The 17,795-nt window shown below is 38.3% G+C and overlaps 1 protein-coding gene across 8 annotated transcripts in view; it reads right to left on the bottom strand.

Moving 5' to 3' along the window:
- RBMS3 (RNA binding motif single stranded interacting protein 3) overlaps positions 1-17,795 on the bottom strand; it is a 661,354-nt gene that overhangs the window by 97,771 nt on the left and 545,788 nt on the right. For 5 of the 8 annotated variants that reach the window (XM_037525598.2, XM_054692904.1, XM_054692902.1 and 2 more), the window contains exons 8-10: positions 15,885-15,931; positions 2,912-3,008; positions 646-696 (exon numbers count right to left, since the gene is read on the bottom strand). In XM_037525598.2, coding sequence (XP_037381495.2) covers positions 646-696; positions 2,912-3,008; positions 15,885-15,931 — 195 coding nt within the window. The remainder of the gene's footprint in view (positions 1-645; positions 697-2,911; positions 3,009-15,884; positions 15,932-17,795) is intronic. The other 3 variants (XM_054692907.1, XM_054692908.1, XM_054692905.1) reach the window with 1 other exon arrangement.

Genomic DNA, 17,795 nt, shown 5'->3' with positions numbered 1-17,795 from the left:
CATGTAATCACTTTTATTTTGGACTTATGCAATATTATGCCAAAAGTGGGAAATCTAGCAAGTAGAAAATAGAGCTTGAATATTTTTGGGAAAAATCTACTAAAGAGGAGAATGGCTCTAGTTCATCACCATTAAAAACTAGCCACCTAGCTATGTACCTATAGATCACCAACCATGAATAGCCAACTAATTACATCTGTCAAATGTATTGCTTTGAGTCAACAAATCTATGATACTCAAAATTATCACAAACCACACCAAAATGAATCTGAAGAAAACAAAGCAAATCACAAGAAGGAAAACAGAAAGACTCTTTTTATAATAGATTTAATTGTCCAGAGTTCTGAGTTCCTGCATACATAGAAATTCCACATTTATAAAAAATGGTACATACCAACTTGGGAATTTGACTGCTATTTCTTCCACTAAAGTTTGTTCTCTCTCTCTCTCTCTCATCTCTAGCTCTAGCTCTAGCTAATGTACATGCTTTTGTAGAATTTCAGGAGCAGCTTGTTATCTGGAAAGTATGGCTGCCTGAAAGAGGTACGGAATATAACAAAGCTATACCCCAAAGCTTCTATGCATTACAAAAGCTTGCACTTGGATAATAGAAATATTGAGCCTCAGGTGACTGAGAACACTTACTGTTGGTTGCATAACGTATGGCGGATGAGGCATCCAGGAAGTGCTCTGGACCTATGCATCAAACAGCATTTATTAGCACAAAGCAATCACAGAGAGAACTTGGTTCTTGCGTTCAGTGGAGTCACACTAGGTTATAAGAAAGTGGAGTCCATCTGACTTTACAGCTAATGAGTGCTCAAAATTGAAGCTACAAAGGGAATTCTTGGACCTGATTAATTTGGTCCCTTAAACATGGTAAAATGTAAAGCAACTTTCTACTTCACTGGGAGCTGGCTTCAGTGTCCACATGGACCAGACTGAGCCATGGAGCACATTTTGAGGCCTATGTTGGTGACTAAAGTCTCAGGAGGCCTCAGAAACCTCCTACTTAGAGACTGACTCACAGGGGTGCCCTGGCAAGTACTGAAGGAGTCAGGCTGACTGCTAAGACTTCCTCTTTTCTGTCTTTGCTTCTCAAGTGATCCCATCTTGGAAATCAGTGCAAATGGTAAAAGTTGGGGTTAGGGTTAAAGAGATCAAAAAGAAATTTTGGAGAACGCTTGGGTTAAACCCAAGTTAAGCAAGTTTGTAACATTTTTCTCTCATGGTAATTGGTATGGCAAATAAAAATGAGTCACTGAGCCAGCCAAGTGTTATAAAACGGGCTCTGTATCAGCCCAAAGGGAATGTCAGCTTGTAAGAGCAGACCGTCACATAGAGAACCTTGAAGATTTTCTTTTCAGTATATCCTCTCCCATGAAATTGCCGATGCACATTAGATTAAAAAAAAACAAAAGTTGTAAACGGCGAGACTCAACAACATAGGAAATTGTTCTAATTCATTTTTTTGAGAAGAGGGAATTGGAGTTAAATTACACTTATGAGCCCTCCCAAGTGAAATCACATTTCTGTGGATATTTTACACATGTCATCAAAGTGCACTACACTGGGGCTCAATGGGTGGTCTTGGCTGAAACGTAGACCGAGATTAAAAAAAAGGGCAAAACCCCCCAAAACACACATTATAACCAGGCAGGTCTGCAGGAAGAAGGAAAACCGAACAGCACCTGCACATAGACTCATGGGTCCCGAGGAAAGGTAATTAAGAGATCAGCCATTCTGAGACACTCTAATGCAATTCATACCAAAGTCTATTCCACTCACACCAAAATATATCAAGAATCTCAGTGCAGAAAAAGAATGAAAATGGTTTGCTTCAGGGGGAGTCAATTAAGGAAAAAATGCACATTGTCTCAAGTTTGATGCTCTGACAGCTAGGACATCCTGAAATGAAGTATGTAGTGGCTGAATAAGGTGAAACTTCATTGAATGAGTTGCCATCAGCAACATTACAGTTTTATCCATTGTAGACCATCCACCCCCACTATCCAAAAAATATAGAGGAACTCACACACACACACTTGCACTCTCTCTCACTCTCACTTTCTTTCTTCAAAGTTTAAAATAATGACACTAGCCACACTAAGCAGTTAGGGGCATTTTCTAATTAAAATTAGAAGATATGTCAGAAGAACAATGCAAGGTAAAGAGAAGCAGGGAGTCATACCGCATATTTGATAACTCAAAGCCATAAGAGATGGAGTATTTTCTGAGGGAGAAGTATGACTATTTCAATCCACCTGTGCACTTAGAATTAACTGGCAACAATCTCTGGTTTAGGATACACGTGGAGTCTCAGGTTTTTTTATGTTTCAATACATGGGACCCTGAGGTCTCTTTCGGCCTCTTTGGAACTGAGGATGAAGTAAAAGCAGGAAGGAGGAACACCTTTTACCACTTTGATAGTCTTCCCCATTTCTTAGAAGAAATGAATTAACATCTATCCATGTAGCTTTCCATGGATACACAGGACAGCAGTGACAAAATGAGATGACAATGATAAAGTATCCTGAAGTGAGTGAAGGAATGCTAGAAATGTGTTTTGGGGGAAAAGGCACAATAGGGAATGTGACAACCAATATAACAGACAACAAATAAAATCATTTCTCAGTGGTAAGAAAGCTGGACTAATGTTGGCTGGCAAGTTGCATGATCATGAAAACTCAGCAGGAAGAATGAAAAGCATGGTGGGTTTTGTTATTCAGTGAAATAGATGCAAACACATCCTTGCAAGTGTAAGCTAATTGATCACTTGAGTATTATGGATTAAGATGTAACTAAAGTTAAGAGGACAACTTAAAAAAAATCATCTGTGTCCCTTTTGCTTTTATAGAGTCTATTGCTGGCAAGAAAGTGCTCTCCTGAGGTTCAGGTAAATCGGACATACCTGGTATGTGGAGACAGGGGAAGCAGCAATGAATGGCGTGATAGATGTCTGTGGAATCATGCGGTTGGTTGCAATACTGTACGGTGAAGAATAAAATCTGCAAACAGAAAACAAAAAAAGAAGATTCATGAAGCTGTTGGATGCCTGGCTGCTAATCAAATGCTCCCAAGCATCTCTGGGAAACACAGAGTTCCCCCTTCCTGTTTTTCCACCAACTGTTAACAGGAACATCCAGCAGATTTATAGTATTTGATTCCACTAAGAGAAATAAATCGTTCTGAACAAAATGACAGCTTTGAGTCATCTTATAAAACTGGCTGAACAAAATTCCGTTTATGCCAGGTGAGTGTGATAGTATGTTTAACCAACAGGGGGAGAAAAGCTATGGGTCTTGTATTTTTAAACCTCTTTGCAGGAAAGGCAACATGATTGAACTAAGCTATATAAAGGTAACTGCACATACACAAACTGCATCTAGTTCCTCCTTGAGGAAATAGGGTCAGTTTCTAGAGAGTTCTACATAATTTATATTAGACATGTGCACATGCCCTTCTGTAAAAACTAAGCTAAATATTTCTTCCATGAAAAGAGAGGAAATTGGACAATTTGTGCATAGCTGGAAATAGGAATTTTTCTGCATTCAAGCAAGGCATTGGTGGAAATTCTGGACCTGTTGAATAGATTCCAGTGGACTCTAAAAACACTGAATTTTCCAGTCCTACAGGCCCTTTCATTAAACAATTATAGAATGATACTGGCAAGCCCGGGGCAAGACAAGAGTTACATGATTCAGAAGGATGATCGTTCTAGAAATCTATTAGTTTCTAGGCAATGAATCAGAGACACACCCATCTTTACTCAGACTATAGCTTAGAGTCTACCAGTTGCCTGATAGTCAAACTATTCAGTAAAATTTTACATTAGGTTTCCTCCTTCACGTCTTAATGGTGAGTGAAAATCAAGAGTGGCCAATCACAGTAGACTATGTCACTGACCCAAGGATAGACTGGGGACACCACACCAGGGATAACAGTCATTATTTCACTTTGTAGTACTCTTAGCAAAAGTCAATTCCTAATTTCAACTTAAAAAAAAAAACAGGTTGCAATTTTAGCTTTTATTAAAAACAATATGACTGGGGTTGTAATTTGGGGGACAGAAATCTTCATTATCTTTTATGGGGTACTGATATTTTATTTTATTTTTTATAAAGATTTTTTTCTTTATGCATACAAGAGCTGGGGTACAGGCCAGAAGCACAGGGTTGGGGGGCAGTGAGAGGATTCACCAGAGACAGAGTGGGGAACAGAACAAGCAGACTGACCAAAGTACACTGCTGAGGGGAGCAGCGGGTGAGTCAGGAGAGGTCTGCTGCGCCATGTGGGTTGCTCCCTGGCTGGCCGGGAATCAACCTTGCGCTGCAGTGGCTGCAGATTGCTTCATAGGTTGCGTCTTAACCATTGTGCCACCAGGGAGGCCTGGGTTTCTGATATTTTTGATATTTTTTTTTGTTGTTGTTGTTGTTTATACATGCATTGCGTACAGAGAATCTCACGCCTTATCTTACTAAATGAGCATTCCATAAGATTTCCATTGTATAAGGGTAGAATTTCAAGGTCTCCAGGATTAAAAGAGTAAATTCTTTATCTTAGCTTCTATAAAAGATAGGATCAGGAAATTATAGTCTCTAATTCATTTAACTCTCATGTTATAAGATCATATTCTATTGGTCAAAAAATGTTAGAGAAAAAAATGACTCCATTACATATCACACCGTTATTAACCATGAGGATCTCTATATTAATAGTTGTACAGTCTTTTTAAAAAGGAATCATTACACACCTATTAGCATGGCAATTTTTTTTAACAAATGAAAATATTAGTGCTGGCAAGGCTTTAGAGAAAGTAGAATTCTCATTCATTGTTGGTGGAAATGCAGAATGGTACAGCTACTTTGTTAAACAACTTGAAATTTTCTTATAAAGGTAAACACACATGTACTATGTAATCCAATGGTCTCTCTGATAGATAATAAATGGAGATAAATTAAATTTATTTTCACACAAAAGCTTTAATGCATTGTTTATAGTAACTTTAATGATACTTGCCTCAAACTGGAAACAAGGCAAACACTCTTCAACTAAATTGATAAACCAATTGAGGTATGCCAATACATTGGCAAAGTACTTAACAATAAAAAGGGAAGAACTGATATATTTAACATGACAAATTTTAAGATATTGTGCTAAATGAAAGAATTCATATTTAAAACACGATATACTTTGTAATTCCATTCATATTACAATGCAGAAAAGGCAAAACTATAAGTAGAAAATAGAACAGTACATGCCAAAGGCTTGGGGTTGGGCTAAGGGAATCACTACAAGGGGACATAAGGAAATTTGGGGAAATAATGCAACTGGTTTATATCTTGATTGTTGCCCTCATGCCATGACTGTGCTTGTCAAAATCCAGACCAATATACTACACTGAAAAGAGTAAATATAAACTTCATGTAAATTATACCTAATAAACCTGAGTCTTAGAAAGTGAGTTACTATTAAGAAAAATAATCCATCATTCCACTTTAAAATAATTATTTAGATGTGTGCAGAGAAAAGAGGGTAAGACTCCAAAACATCCCTTAGAGTTTCTCTATTTAGGCACCTAAATGGTATCTTATTTGTACATTAATCAACATAAAACCTTCTAATGGTTTTCCATTGCAGTGAGAGCAAAATTGGAGCTTGTGGTATTGGTTAGTACACTCAGGGTTCTGCCTAACCCTCTAATAGTTTTCCTGACCTTCTTCCTCCATCCAACAAGGGTTCAGAGACACTGACCTTGTTCTTTCAATGATCCTGTTGTTCTCACTCTCATATTGGTCCACTGAATTTATAATTTTCTCTACTTAGTGTGTTCATTCCTCCAGTGTCCATCAAGCTACCTCTTTCTTATTATTGGTCTCACTCAGCTTTTACTTCTTCAGAGCAAAAATATAATAGCAACCACCATCTCTGGCACCAATTGTTCTCTATTCCCTTACTCTAATTTATTATTTGTTCATTGCTGTCATTACTATTTGAAGTTGCATTTCTTTAAAGATTTATTTTTATACAAGAGCTGGGGTACAGGCCAGAGGTGTGGGAGGGTGAGAGGATTCACCAGAGACAAAGCAGGGAGCAGAACAGGCAGAAGGACCGAAGACACTGCTGAGGGGAGCAGCGGGCGAGGCAAGAGAGGTCTAATGTGCCATGTGGGAATCTCCCTGGCCAGCAGGGAATCGAACTCCCATTGCAGAGGCTGGGCACAGCTTCACAGCGCATACTCAACCCACTGCACCACCGGGGAGGCACTCGAAGTAGCATTTTTTAAAAAAAATCTTGATGTAAGTGTATGTTTTATACTGAATTTTGTTTGAATCTCTCCAATATCCGCATGTTCAAATACTAACTCCTAGTGTGTATGTATTTGGAGATAGAGCATCTAAGGGAGAAATTTAGGTTAGCTGAGGTCATAAGGGTGGAGTCCTGATCTGATAGGATTAGTGTCCCTATATGGAGGGAAGGGTTAGAGGACGCCCCCAAGTCCTATCTACACTCACACACTAAGTAAACGCCATGCGAGGGCCTCCCCTGGTGGCGCAGCAGTTGAGCACTGGGTTGCTAGGCTTCCTGCAGCCTCTGCAGCACTGGTTCAATCCCCGGCTTCCGGCGAGGGTCCCCCATGGCGCGCAGACCTCTCCTGCCGCCTGCTGCTCCCCTCAGTAGTGTACTTTATCAGTCTGCCTGTTCTGTTCCCCGCTCCGGCTCTGGTGAATTCTCTCACCCTCCTGCGCTTCTGACTGTACCCAGTGCTTGTATAAATAAATAAATCTTAAAAAAAAAGAAACCATTAAAAAAAAAAAAAGTCATGCGAGCACTTGGTGAAGAGGCAGCTGTCTGCAAGCCCAATCTTATAAGAAAATAAGTTGTCCAGACCTTGATCTTTGACTTCTAGCCTCCAGGGCCATAAGAAAATATGTTTTTCTTGCTTAAAGTCAACTAATCAATGGTATTTACTCATGACAGCTGAGTGGGCTTATACAATGTATTTATGGAATATTTCTTCTTCTTGAATATTAGATTCAAGAAAGTTGGGCCTCCCCTGGTGTCACAGCAGCTGAGCGCTGGGTTGTGAAGCTGCCCACAGCCTCTGCAATGCCGGTTCGATTCCCAGCCACTGGAGAGGGTTCCACATGGTGTGACAGACCTCTCCTGCTGTTCCCGCTGCTCCCCCCAGCAATGTATTTCATCAGTCTGCCTGTTCTGTTTCCCGCTCTGGCTCTGGTGAATTCTCTCACCCTCCGTGCTTCTGACTGTACCCAGTGCTTGTTTAAATAAATAAATAAATCTTTAAAAAAAAAAAAGTTGAAGACACATTGGCTTTATTGCTTAGAAGGGTGCTACAAGATGGTAGATACTTCATAACTATAGGTTGAATGAGTGAAGGCTGAGAGCAGAGCAGCAGCTTAGGACATGGTTACAGAACAGTATGGTCAATGTCAAGAGAGCAGACGCATACAAGGTGGGCCCTGAGTCTGCAGAAGCTGAGAAGCAGGAGCTCAGAGAGGTAAGCCAACAATGCATAATCTGCACATGCTCAGTGGAAGTTACATCCCTGCTTACTAAGCAGGCAAAGATATCAGCTGCTAGGGGAACAGTCCTTTTCTATAAAAACCAAGGTTTGTATTTTAAAATTCCCCATAGGTCTTATCTTTTACAGATCTGTTTTATGAGTCAGTGAACAGGAAGACTTATTTGGGGCTGATAATGACACAAGAGGTACCCATCACCATTCCATAAACAGTCCACTTCCACCATGCAGTGGTTAACCCTGTCAGAAACCCAGGATCAGCTCTTATGCCAACAGAGGGAATCCACGTCACATTGAAGTATGGCTGGTTTATCTTGTAAAATGCAGCGATTGGAGAATTAAAAATGAAAGCAATAAGAATTGGATTGACAGGCAGAGTTTACAGGGGATTCTATGGGGAAAACAGAGAGCAGAAATACAAAGAATCTAGCCAAGTAAACTGATAGTAACAAAGGGAACCCTTGGGGGAAATTTTAATGCCTTTTTGTTCTATCTTCTCTAATGCTATCCATCAAACAAGAATGATATTTCACACTTTCCAGCAAGTTCCAATACTGCCACTCATGTCAGAGAGTCATTTGGAACAGAAAATGTACTGAAAAGAACAGACTCAGCACAGCATCTTGATCCCCTAATTCAGGTATTCTGAAATAGGCTCTTCCCAAGTCCAAACATAAACCGGATGAATTTACAGGAAACCCTTGCTTAAACCATGATGAGAGGCTGCTATTGCATCTGAGGCTTAGATGTACCATATCTAAAAAAATACACAGGGCCACACTACAGAGAAAACTGCAGCAAGAATTTGCCCACCTCTTTGCTTTTTCTGAGTCCCTGCCATGTGTTTGTCAGAGTTTTAAGACACTTTCACAAGGCCATCACATTGCAAACAAATAAAAAGAAATATATTGGGAAACAAAAAAGAGAAAATTGACAGAACACTTTCGTACTGGTAAAAAAGCTACAATAACTCAAAACATATCTTCATGCTTTTGTATCTGGTAATGTATACATCATGCCTTGCAAATGCTATTATAGAATGAATACCTTGAACAAACGGTTTTCCTGGGAATAGCTAACTCTTAAGATATGTTTCTTTGCCAAGATTCATAAGACATTATGTGTATGACAAGCACTACTTTTATGCTTTGCCCAGCAGTTCTAAACTAGAAGTCGCGGGCCTCCCTGGTGGCGCAGCGGTTGAGCGCTGGGTTGCGAAGCGGCCCGCAGCCTCCGCGGCTCCTGTTCGATCCCCGGCTGCTCCCCGGCCACAGGAGGAGGGTCCCACATGGCGCGCAGACCTCTCCTGCTGCCCGCTGCTCCCCTCAGCAGTGTACTTCGGTCCTTCTGCCTGCTCTGCTCCCCGCTCTGGTGAATTCTCTCACCCTCCCGCGCTTCTGACTGTACCCAGTGCTTGTATAAATAAAATAAAATAAATAAATAAATAAAAAATAAATCTTAAAAAATAAATAAATAAACTAGAAGTCGGTTGTTTTCCCGGGGACGTTTGATGGATCTAGAGACAATTTGGTCGTCACATTGGATGGGAGGCCACCGCGGGTAACTAGTGAGTGGGGGTTTAGGATACCTGCTAAAACAGGACAGTTCTCACAGTGAACCTCATCTGGTCCTCAGGTTGATAGTGAGGAGGTTGAGAAACATTGCCTCAGGAATACAAACAAGTTACTTCTGGAAAGATTTCACACAAACAAAAAAACAAATGCTAAAGTGGCTAAGAGAAGTTAACTATGATCTAGATAGAGCGCTCTAAGCAAGCTTTGGCCAAAGTTAATATTTTTAAGGAATGCAGAGTTACTTGATTCTCTGGCATTTAAAGCAAGTGACCTTCAGAAGTCCCAAAAATGCAAGTCTAGGTCACCAACAGGACATTATTTTGCCCACAGAAAAGTCATCTTCAGGAGATTTGGCGGTCAGTAGTAATATGGTAAAATCTTATTTCACTGACAATAAAAATAACATGAATATATCAATAACCCCAGGGTAGAACGTGTTTCACTGTAGAAAACCGCACAAAATCCTATTTGCACACTGAAATAAACAGTCCTGGCTTGTCTTTCATGTCCACAGGCAATATTGTCAGAGCCAGAACCAGGAATACTGTCCTCAGGGTAAGACTGTAGCGCAAGATTCATAAGTTATTGGTCATTTTTATTGTAATACCAAGATATCCTTCACATTGGATTACTTTCTGAGTGTAATAAGATAAGGTTTCTGTATCACTTAATATCAAATGCCCATATAAAACAGCTGGCAAACCAATGTTATAGAAAACATGCCTTTTCACATCTCTCCCAAGAATACATTTTATTCAAATAAACAAATCGGAGAGACTGTTACACAGCAGCCTTTTGTGAAAAGGGCAGAGGAAAGATGAGATTTTGAATATGGGAAGGGGTTATTTTCCACCGCCCACACTCATATTTGAAAGTGATGGAATTTCATATTGGACTGCTAGAAAAGCAATAGTGCAATAGTAATAACAAATTATAGAGTTATGCCAAATAGCTTTCAAAGAATGGACATTTTTTACTCTCGTAAGCTAGCTTATAGTATAAAGTATAAAGGTTTTTAGTTTTCCATTGTGACCTAGACACTTCTTCAGTATAACCTTCAAAGCTTGAGATACAAGTTCCATTGAACTTATTTTTTCAAAGCAATAATTTGGTTACATTTAAGCAGATGCCGTTTTCCACTGCCTAAATGCAAATACAGATTTACCATGGTCCACATTTACAAGATGTTTGCTTTTCATTAGCTAAAAATAAAGCTAAGTTGGGAGTATTTAGTTCAATTTCATATTGCTGTATTAATGCACAGGGTATGGAATTCAGAATAGTTAAGTTTTTATACAGTTTGCAAGACTAATTAGAACCCGGCCAGATATTGCTTATGGTCCTTAGAAAACTCCGCAGCTTATTACACAGTTGCAGGTTCTGAGGCTTATAAAGTATATTCCTTACTATGACATGAGGCCTCTCCAAGAGGAAAAGCTGATGTCAGCGCTCCATCAAAAACCTTCCTAATCCCATATTAGAATGCAACTCCCTCTCCTTGGTGGTCCTATGACAATTTTATTCTTCTTTTGGAAGAGAGTATGAAAATGTAAATAGTGAAAAAAATACCTCACCCTAATTCCCCAGTATACTACTGCCCATCCCCAGACAACCACTGTCACCATTTCTGTGGACTCATTCTATTATACACATAGAAATGTTAATTACACATGAATCTCATGGATCCTTGTGCCTCCATTACAATCCTATTTGTGTAGTATCTCCTACTAGAATTGTGGACATGTCCATTGCCACAATAGTGTGTAAATTTTATTTTACAAATTATTTCAAAATAGTATAACGGATACATGAAAGAAAAAATTTTTTCAGAACTGAATCAACATTAAACAGTGTTTAACACCATCACATGGATTGGAGTTTGTTCCAACTTTATATTTGGATATCATTTGTTCTATGTAAAAGAGGATCAGTTTCTTTCCTAGAGCAATACATATTCTACCTCTATTAGGTGACTAGTTGTGAGTTAGACTGAGTACCAAATTGAATGCAACAGTATAAATAGGGAATTGCAGGAATTGTTCTGGACAATCACATCAGATCCCTTAATATAGTGAGTAAATAACCTAAGTCAGCTTCTCCACTTCTACAAGGTACATGTTATGTTCACTCAAGGGGAAGCATGTTGAGAAAATATCTGTGGTTATTTCACATCTTGCATGCACAGGGATGCTTTACTAGTTCTCTGTTATTCAAATGGTACCATGTAAGGTAATAAAACCAAAGATGAGCAAACCATTTAAACAATCATCGATATGTATCAAATGAATAAGATGATTAGCTACAATCTTCTATGTCTTTCAATTTCATCAGATAAAATTTATCTTCCTTTCATCAACAGTGTAGTCTAAGACTTCTAAAAGTCCACTGTTAACCCAGGATATGAGAAGCTCATGGATGGTTTTGCAGCTTTGGGAAAAGCTAGAAGCATTTTAGGAGAATCAGACTAAGGTGTTAGATAGGAACAGAGTGGATTGTTACTGGGCAGGTGGATGATTTCCCTAATGTCAACTTGCAGAGCCAAGCAGATGTCACTAATCACATTTCCTGTTTCTGATTTGACATTTACAATTTTGGCCTAAAGCAGTCTATAAAGAGCAATAAGACATGGAATCTGCCTTCACTGAGTTAATAGTCAAGCAGGGAAATAATATGAGTATCAATAGCTGCATGATAAAAAGACTGTCAAAGCTATCATGGGAACACAAAATACATATATCACCATCACCAATATTTCTATTCATAACCAGATTGTACCATACAGGGTTTTCTTAGCCTTTACAAAGTCTTATAAGAAGGTAATATTACTCATCTCCATTTCACAGGGGAGAAATTCTTCACCAAGAATTTGCCTAAATCTGGAAAATGACAGAATTTGGATGCACATCTGGAATGTACACACTTAACCACTGCTTATACTGATTCTTTTATGACTACTTGGGTTTTCCTGATACAATTCTATGGTGTTCTTTATGAGTGCAGTATTAAAAAGAAAAAAAAGGACAGGCTGGAGGCAGGTAGCACCACGCCTGAACTCCAGATGGAAAGAATTCCACAAGCGACAAGATGAAGGTATAAAGCAGTACAGATTGTTCTGAGAACCTCATTAAGTTTCAGTTCAATTGCAGGAATCAAACAATGGAGTGGTTTTTGTGCCATTCTTGGAAGTTTGAGGTTTGTTCTGTAGTTACAAAAGTCCACTTTTAATCTGGCAGGTAGGTGATTCCTGTGATTACATTTTGCTTTTAAGAAAAGTACAAATGATTTGGAGGAGAGTTATATTAGAGGCAAGTCAAGGTGTGGTGAAGGTAGAGAATACTTCAACAAGAGTCGGGGGAAAGACGGAGCTTTAGATCAGGGAGGTATCAATGACTAATTTCTTTGTGAAGAGTGTTGGATAAGAGAGGACCGAGAGAAATGGATCCTGTGGCCTAAATGGCTTTAGAGTAATTTTTTTAAAGGGGAACAAATAAATTGGTATTGCTTTTCATTTGCATTTGTTTGGTTTGTATTATGAAGAGTTGAGGAGGATAATGACCACCACCTGAAATATGTAAAGATATCTAGTAGTAATAAAGCAGTGAGAAATCAAGTAATAGTATTCTGCATCTAGTCATGAACTTGAAGGGTAGTCTTGGAAATCTTCTGTTCCAAAAAAGCAGGAGGAATGGATGAGATCAACCAGGAAGAAGACAGAGTGAAGCAAGTCTAAACACTGAGAAAGATAAGCAAAAGAGGGCAAAAGAGAAAGAATCAGAAGTTGGGGATCAAACAGTAAGAATTAGGGACAAGGAGAGTCTTCAAAACAGTGAATTAAGAGATTCAAGGGATAAGAAGTTTTTTATGAAGGCATAAATGGTACAAAAATTGTCAAAATTTCAAATAATATGAGGACTAAACATGCATCAGTTACAACTGGCAAATTTGGAGATCACTGGGACATCAACATTCCAATAAAATTCCAATAAAATTTGAGAACAGAATTCATGCTTAAATAGGCTTAATTAGGCAAGAATGCAGAAAATAAGACATGTAGAAGACTAAGTCATTTACCTGTGAAGAGAAGGTTAAAGTAGATCACTAGAAGGGCTCCCTCAAGTAGGTAAAGATTATATTGCTTCTACCTTGACTTGAGTGGGTCTAGAGCTTATAGCTAATATTTGGTGTACAGGAAGGTATTGAATAAAGGGACTGATTGACTGAATAAAGTTCTTTGTTAGGTGAAAGTAGATGAATTCGTTTCTGAGGGAAAATAGTGTTGCAAACATTTAAATAGCCAGTGGAAGTGAACATTTTTGTAGCAACTAAAGCAGTTCAATGTATACAATGTTATACTGTTAATATAAATTACAGATAAAAACACATCACAGAGTGGTGATATAATGTGGACAGATGTACCTGCAGTACAACCTCCAATAGTATAGAGGTGGTGACCAGAAATGTGAGGTGAAGACCTGCAGGAAAAGGGAGAAATGCAGAAATGGTCACTGTACCCCAGACAGTCCTCACTACCTCTAACATGGCAGCTCCTATAGTTCACTTTTGATTGCTCAGATTAAGAACTGCAATACCATTTTTTTTTTCTCTTTTGGTTTGTAATTAATTACGAAGAATGCTGTGGAAGCTGTTAAAGTGGACATTAGGGGCCTCCCCTGGTGGCGCAGTGGTTGAGTGCTGGGCTGCGAAGCTGCCCGCAGCCTCTGCAGTGCCGGTTCGATCCCCAGCTGCTGGCAAGGGTCCCTCATGACGCGACAGACCTTTCCTGCTGTGCCCGCTGCTCCCCTCAGCAGTGTATTTCGCCAGTCTGTCTGTTCTGTTCTGTTCCCTGCTCTGGCTCTGGTGAATTCTCTCACCCTCCCATGCTTCTGACTGCTTGTATAAATAAATAAATAAATCTTTTTAAAAAATAAAAAAATAAAGTGGACATTAGGATTTTAAATTGTGCATTGGAGAAATAACTGACTAAAGCAATGCATAAGAGGGGGCCATTCTCTCATTCTAGTCCAGGCCTAGGTGCCTGCTGCATCATCTCAGTGTTTGACAGAGTGCCTTGGGCAAAAAGGAGTTTTTTATAAGTAGCCAAATATTATAGGCAGGTATATACACACATACAAACACAGCCACATTGGGTGTTCACTGAATGCAGGTGCACATACATACACAGACATGTGTGCAAAGTATTAGCACTTGTTGACTTTAGTTAGGGGAGATATAGTTATTAATTCAATTAATATTTGTACTTTCCTATATATGTATATATTTCTAGTTGTAATTGCATGAAATTTTACGTATTTTTGACTCTGAAACTACTGTACCATGGAAGTGCAAGTATAAAGTACTTGGTTCATGGTATGTGTTTAGTAACTATAATATCCTTCCATTATAACATCTATTTTGTGTCATTGTGAGTTAGCATATAAGGTCTTATTTTATACCTTTTGAGTAAATAATTTTATTTCCCAAACTACGCAATAGGATTGCAGAGCACTTTCTCCCACCACCCAAGCCTTTGTTTCTTTCTGCCCATGAAGTTTAAAGTGCTTTGTTGAAAAAAAAAAAAAAAGTAAATGTTTATTAGTTAAATGGAAGGATATCCTAGCTTTCACTTCTAGAAGGAAGTTTTAATTAATCAGAAACAAAGGACTAGACTCCTACCTTAGCTCACCTTCCATGTTTGCCCTTTTTAGGAAGGGAAGACTATATGTTTCTTGAGGGCCAAACCTTGTCTCATACATATTTTTTAAATCTATATAACAGAGCACTGGGTTTGGCAGCAACATAGGATGTTTACTGAATGACTGAATAAACAACATCCTAAATGGATAACTATAAAAATAAAACATCATTATTTAAATAATTCCAATATCCCTCAAATTTTGATGAAAGGCAGCTGACCAAATAGAAAATGGAGTTTAATTTCTCCTGACATCTACATTGATCTAAAGTGAGGTTTTCATTCTGGTTGATTTTTTCCTTGATACCAAAAGATAACCGAAAGCCATGGAAAAATCCAAGATAAAAGACTGAAAAAGAAATAATCAACCAGCCAGAGAATAATTATTGCCAACTGCAAAGAGCCAAAGCAAAGAAAAAAACTGTAAAGTGAGAAGAAAATTTCAACCAAAGATATTCAGAATTATAGTAATTTTAGGGAGGCCAGATTATGTAAGTCTTATTTTTCAGAGAAGGGTTTTAAAGCTCTATGGCTTGCTCTTAATAAGAGACAACGGATTTCAGATGCCTGCTAAAATGAATGATGAAGACATAGTCATCATGTTACTAACTTGACTCCTGACCATTGTCTTCCTGTTAACCAGGGGGATAGAGTAAAACATTCTTCCATAGAAATGAACCTGGAAACCCACTAAAATGGAAAACTAATCTCTAGAGGTGTGATTAGCAGGGGGCAACATTCTCTCCTAGAGGCACACATGTTCCTCTCCTGGACTAGCTGGATGTATCAATAGATCTATTTTACATTTTATTCTTTACTCTTTCTCAGATGAAAGAATCAGAGAGAGAGAGATAGAAAGGGGGTGGTGCTTAATAATGACACGGGCAGAGACATAGTGAAAATGGATACATAGGAGGATGTTATGAGGTCAGACATACTCACGAGAAGAAAAAAGAAAAATGTTGAGAAATATTTGGATTAAAGAGTTTGCTTATAAACTTAAAGCAAAGATAGAGAGATTTCAATTTTGGTATCTTAGCAAATAAAATAGAGAAAAACATGGTCCACTTACCCATTCTGTATGGCAGCTGTGGGGTCATAGGTCAGAGCCATGCCAGCCTGTATAGAGGGGGAGAGAGGACAAAAAACAATCTTAACAATTTTATTGAGGTGCCCAAAACATTCATTACACACAAAGACTTTTATCTTTACTTCTATGATTTAAGTTTATTTTCTCCTATATATTTCTCCACCCTTACTGCCAAGACTAGCATTTTTACTACCTACACACCAGTGCGTAGGGAGTTTATATTATCTATCCAGACAAACCAAGGAACAATACAGCTTGGATGATTTCCATTTTGACTTCATAAACCATCCACTGTCTAATCTGGTATTCTTATAATTTCTCACTATTGTCAAAAGTAACTAGTGTACATCTCATGGCGTGCAAAAAATCTTAACAATGACTTCTGTGGTTAGGATAAAAATAAAAGCTATTTTAAATGCATTCAAGTTTTTGGAAGAAAATAAGAAATATTTATTTCAAAATGAAATACATGCTTGAAGGATATGGCACATGGGTGACGAGTCACAGGGCTTGTCTGGTATATTGCTTATAACTGCCCCACTAAGAGTGGTAGAAAGGAAGATCATTCACACCTGATGGAATTTCTAGGCCTTTCTCATGGGAAGTAAGGATCTGAAAAACTACACTCTGTAACTACCAATGGTTTTAGAAAAGAAAATGGGCTTCATGATTGCTGATTGACATTTGACCTCCTTACACACACCCTCACATCTGATCCTCATCACAACCCTCTGAAGTAGGTAAAAGAAATATTTTCTCCACTTTGTACATGAAGACCCTGAAGTTTGAAGAGGTCAAGTGACTTGCTCAAGGTCACCTGTTTAGAGGCAAAACCAGATTCCATCCCAATTTCTGACGTGGGCTACCTTCCACAGTAACTACAACATTGAGTGAGAGTTGAAATGAGACCTGAGGATCATCTGTGACACGGGAGAACTCTCTCTGTGATCCCACGGGCATAGCACTCTTTACTGTACAGACTGGCTATCTGGTTATCACTTGTAAGCAGAGATAGACTATAGAGTAAAATATTAAACTGATAAGACCGCTGATAAGACCAAGTGATAATGTTGGATTGAGTTTTTCTTTTAATGAAGTTTAAGAGTGAATTAGACCAATGTCAATTCCTGGCTTTGATACATTTCATCATAATTTCCTATGAATCTATAACTATCTCACAATAAAAAATAAAAAGAAATGGTCAGTTAGTATTGAAGACTATAGAGAATGAAGAAACTTTAAAAACAAAAAAAATTCTTTGTGTTTGATTTTTATTTTATTTATGTATATATTTATTTTACTTAACTCACTATTTATTTATTGGTGTTATTGATGATGGTTTTCTATTGGTCTTGTCAAATTCTTCAGCTTTAGCACAAACTGAAAAGAAAATCCCAGGCTCCCTAACATGGGGGCTGAAGGTCTGCTATATGCTAGGTTAGATTACATGTATAATTTTCCCTACATCATAATTTCAAAACTATTCAGACTGGTATGAGAAACAAAAGTGTAGAGTCATGAATGAGACTGGTGTTCTGTATCCCTACAGAAACTGAAGAGAACTTTGCAAAGTGTGATGTCTCTCAGAAGCTAACAGTGGTGAACTTAATATAGTCTATGTATGTGGTAGGCATATAATTTTCAATGATGCACATCAGAAACTAATATAATGGTACAAGGCAATTTTATTTCAATCAAAAAATAAATAAAAAATAAATACGATTGATTCTGAAAAAAATTTGATAGACAATGATATCTGCATCTCAGTCATGTTAAAGAAAAATGTAACTGATAATATGACAAGCTAGAGAGCTACGGAACAAGAAGAATAAAAGAGCAAGAAGGAAGACAGATTTTTGGTTTAGGACTCGGGATATGTGCAGAGAGTGGGAT

The sequence above is a fragment of the Talpa occidentalis genome, unplaced genomic scaffold, assembly GCF_014898055.3.
Source record: "Talpa occidentalis isolate TD23 unplaced genomic scaffold, MPIMG_talOcc4v2.1 talOcc4.10, whole genome shotgun sequence".
NCBI lineage: Eukaryota > Metazoa > Chordata > Mammalia > Eulipotyphla > Talpidae > Talpa > Talpa occidentalis.
Note: the sequence above shows the minus strand (reverse complement) of the source record. Positions and strands in the feature narration are given on the sequence as shown.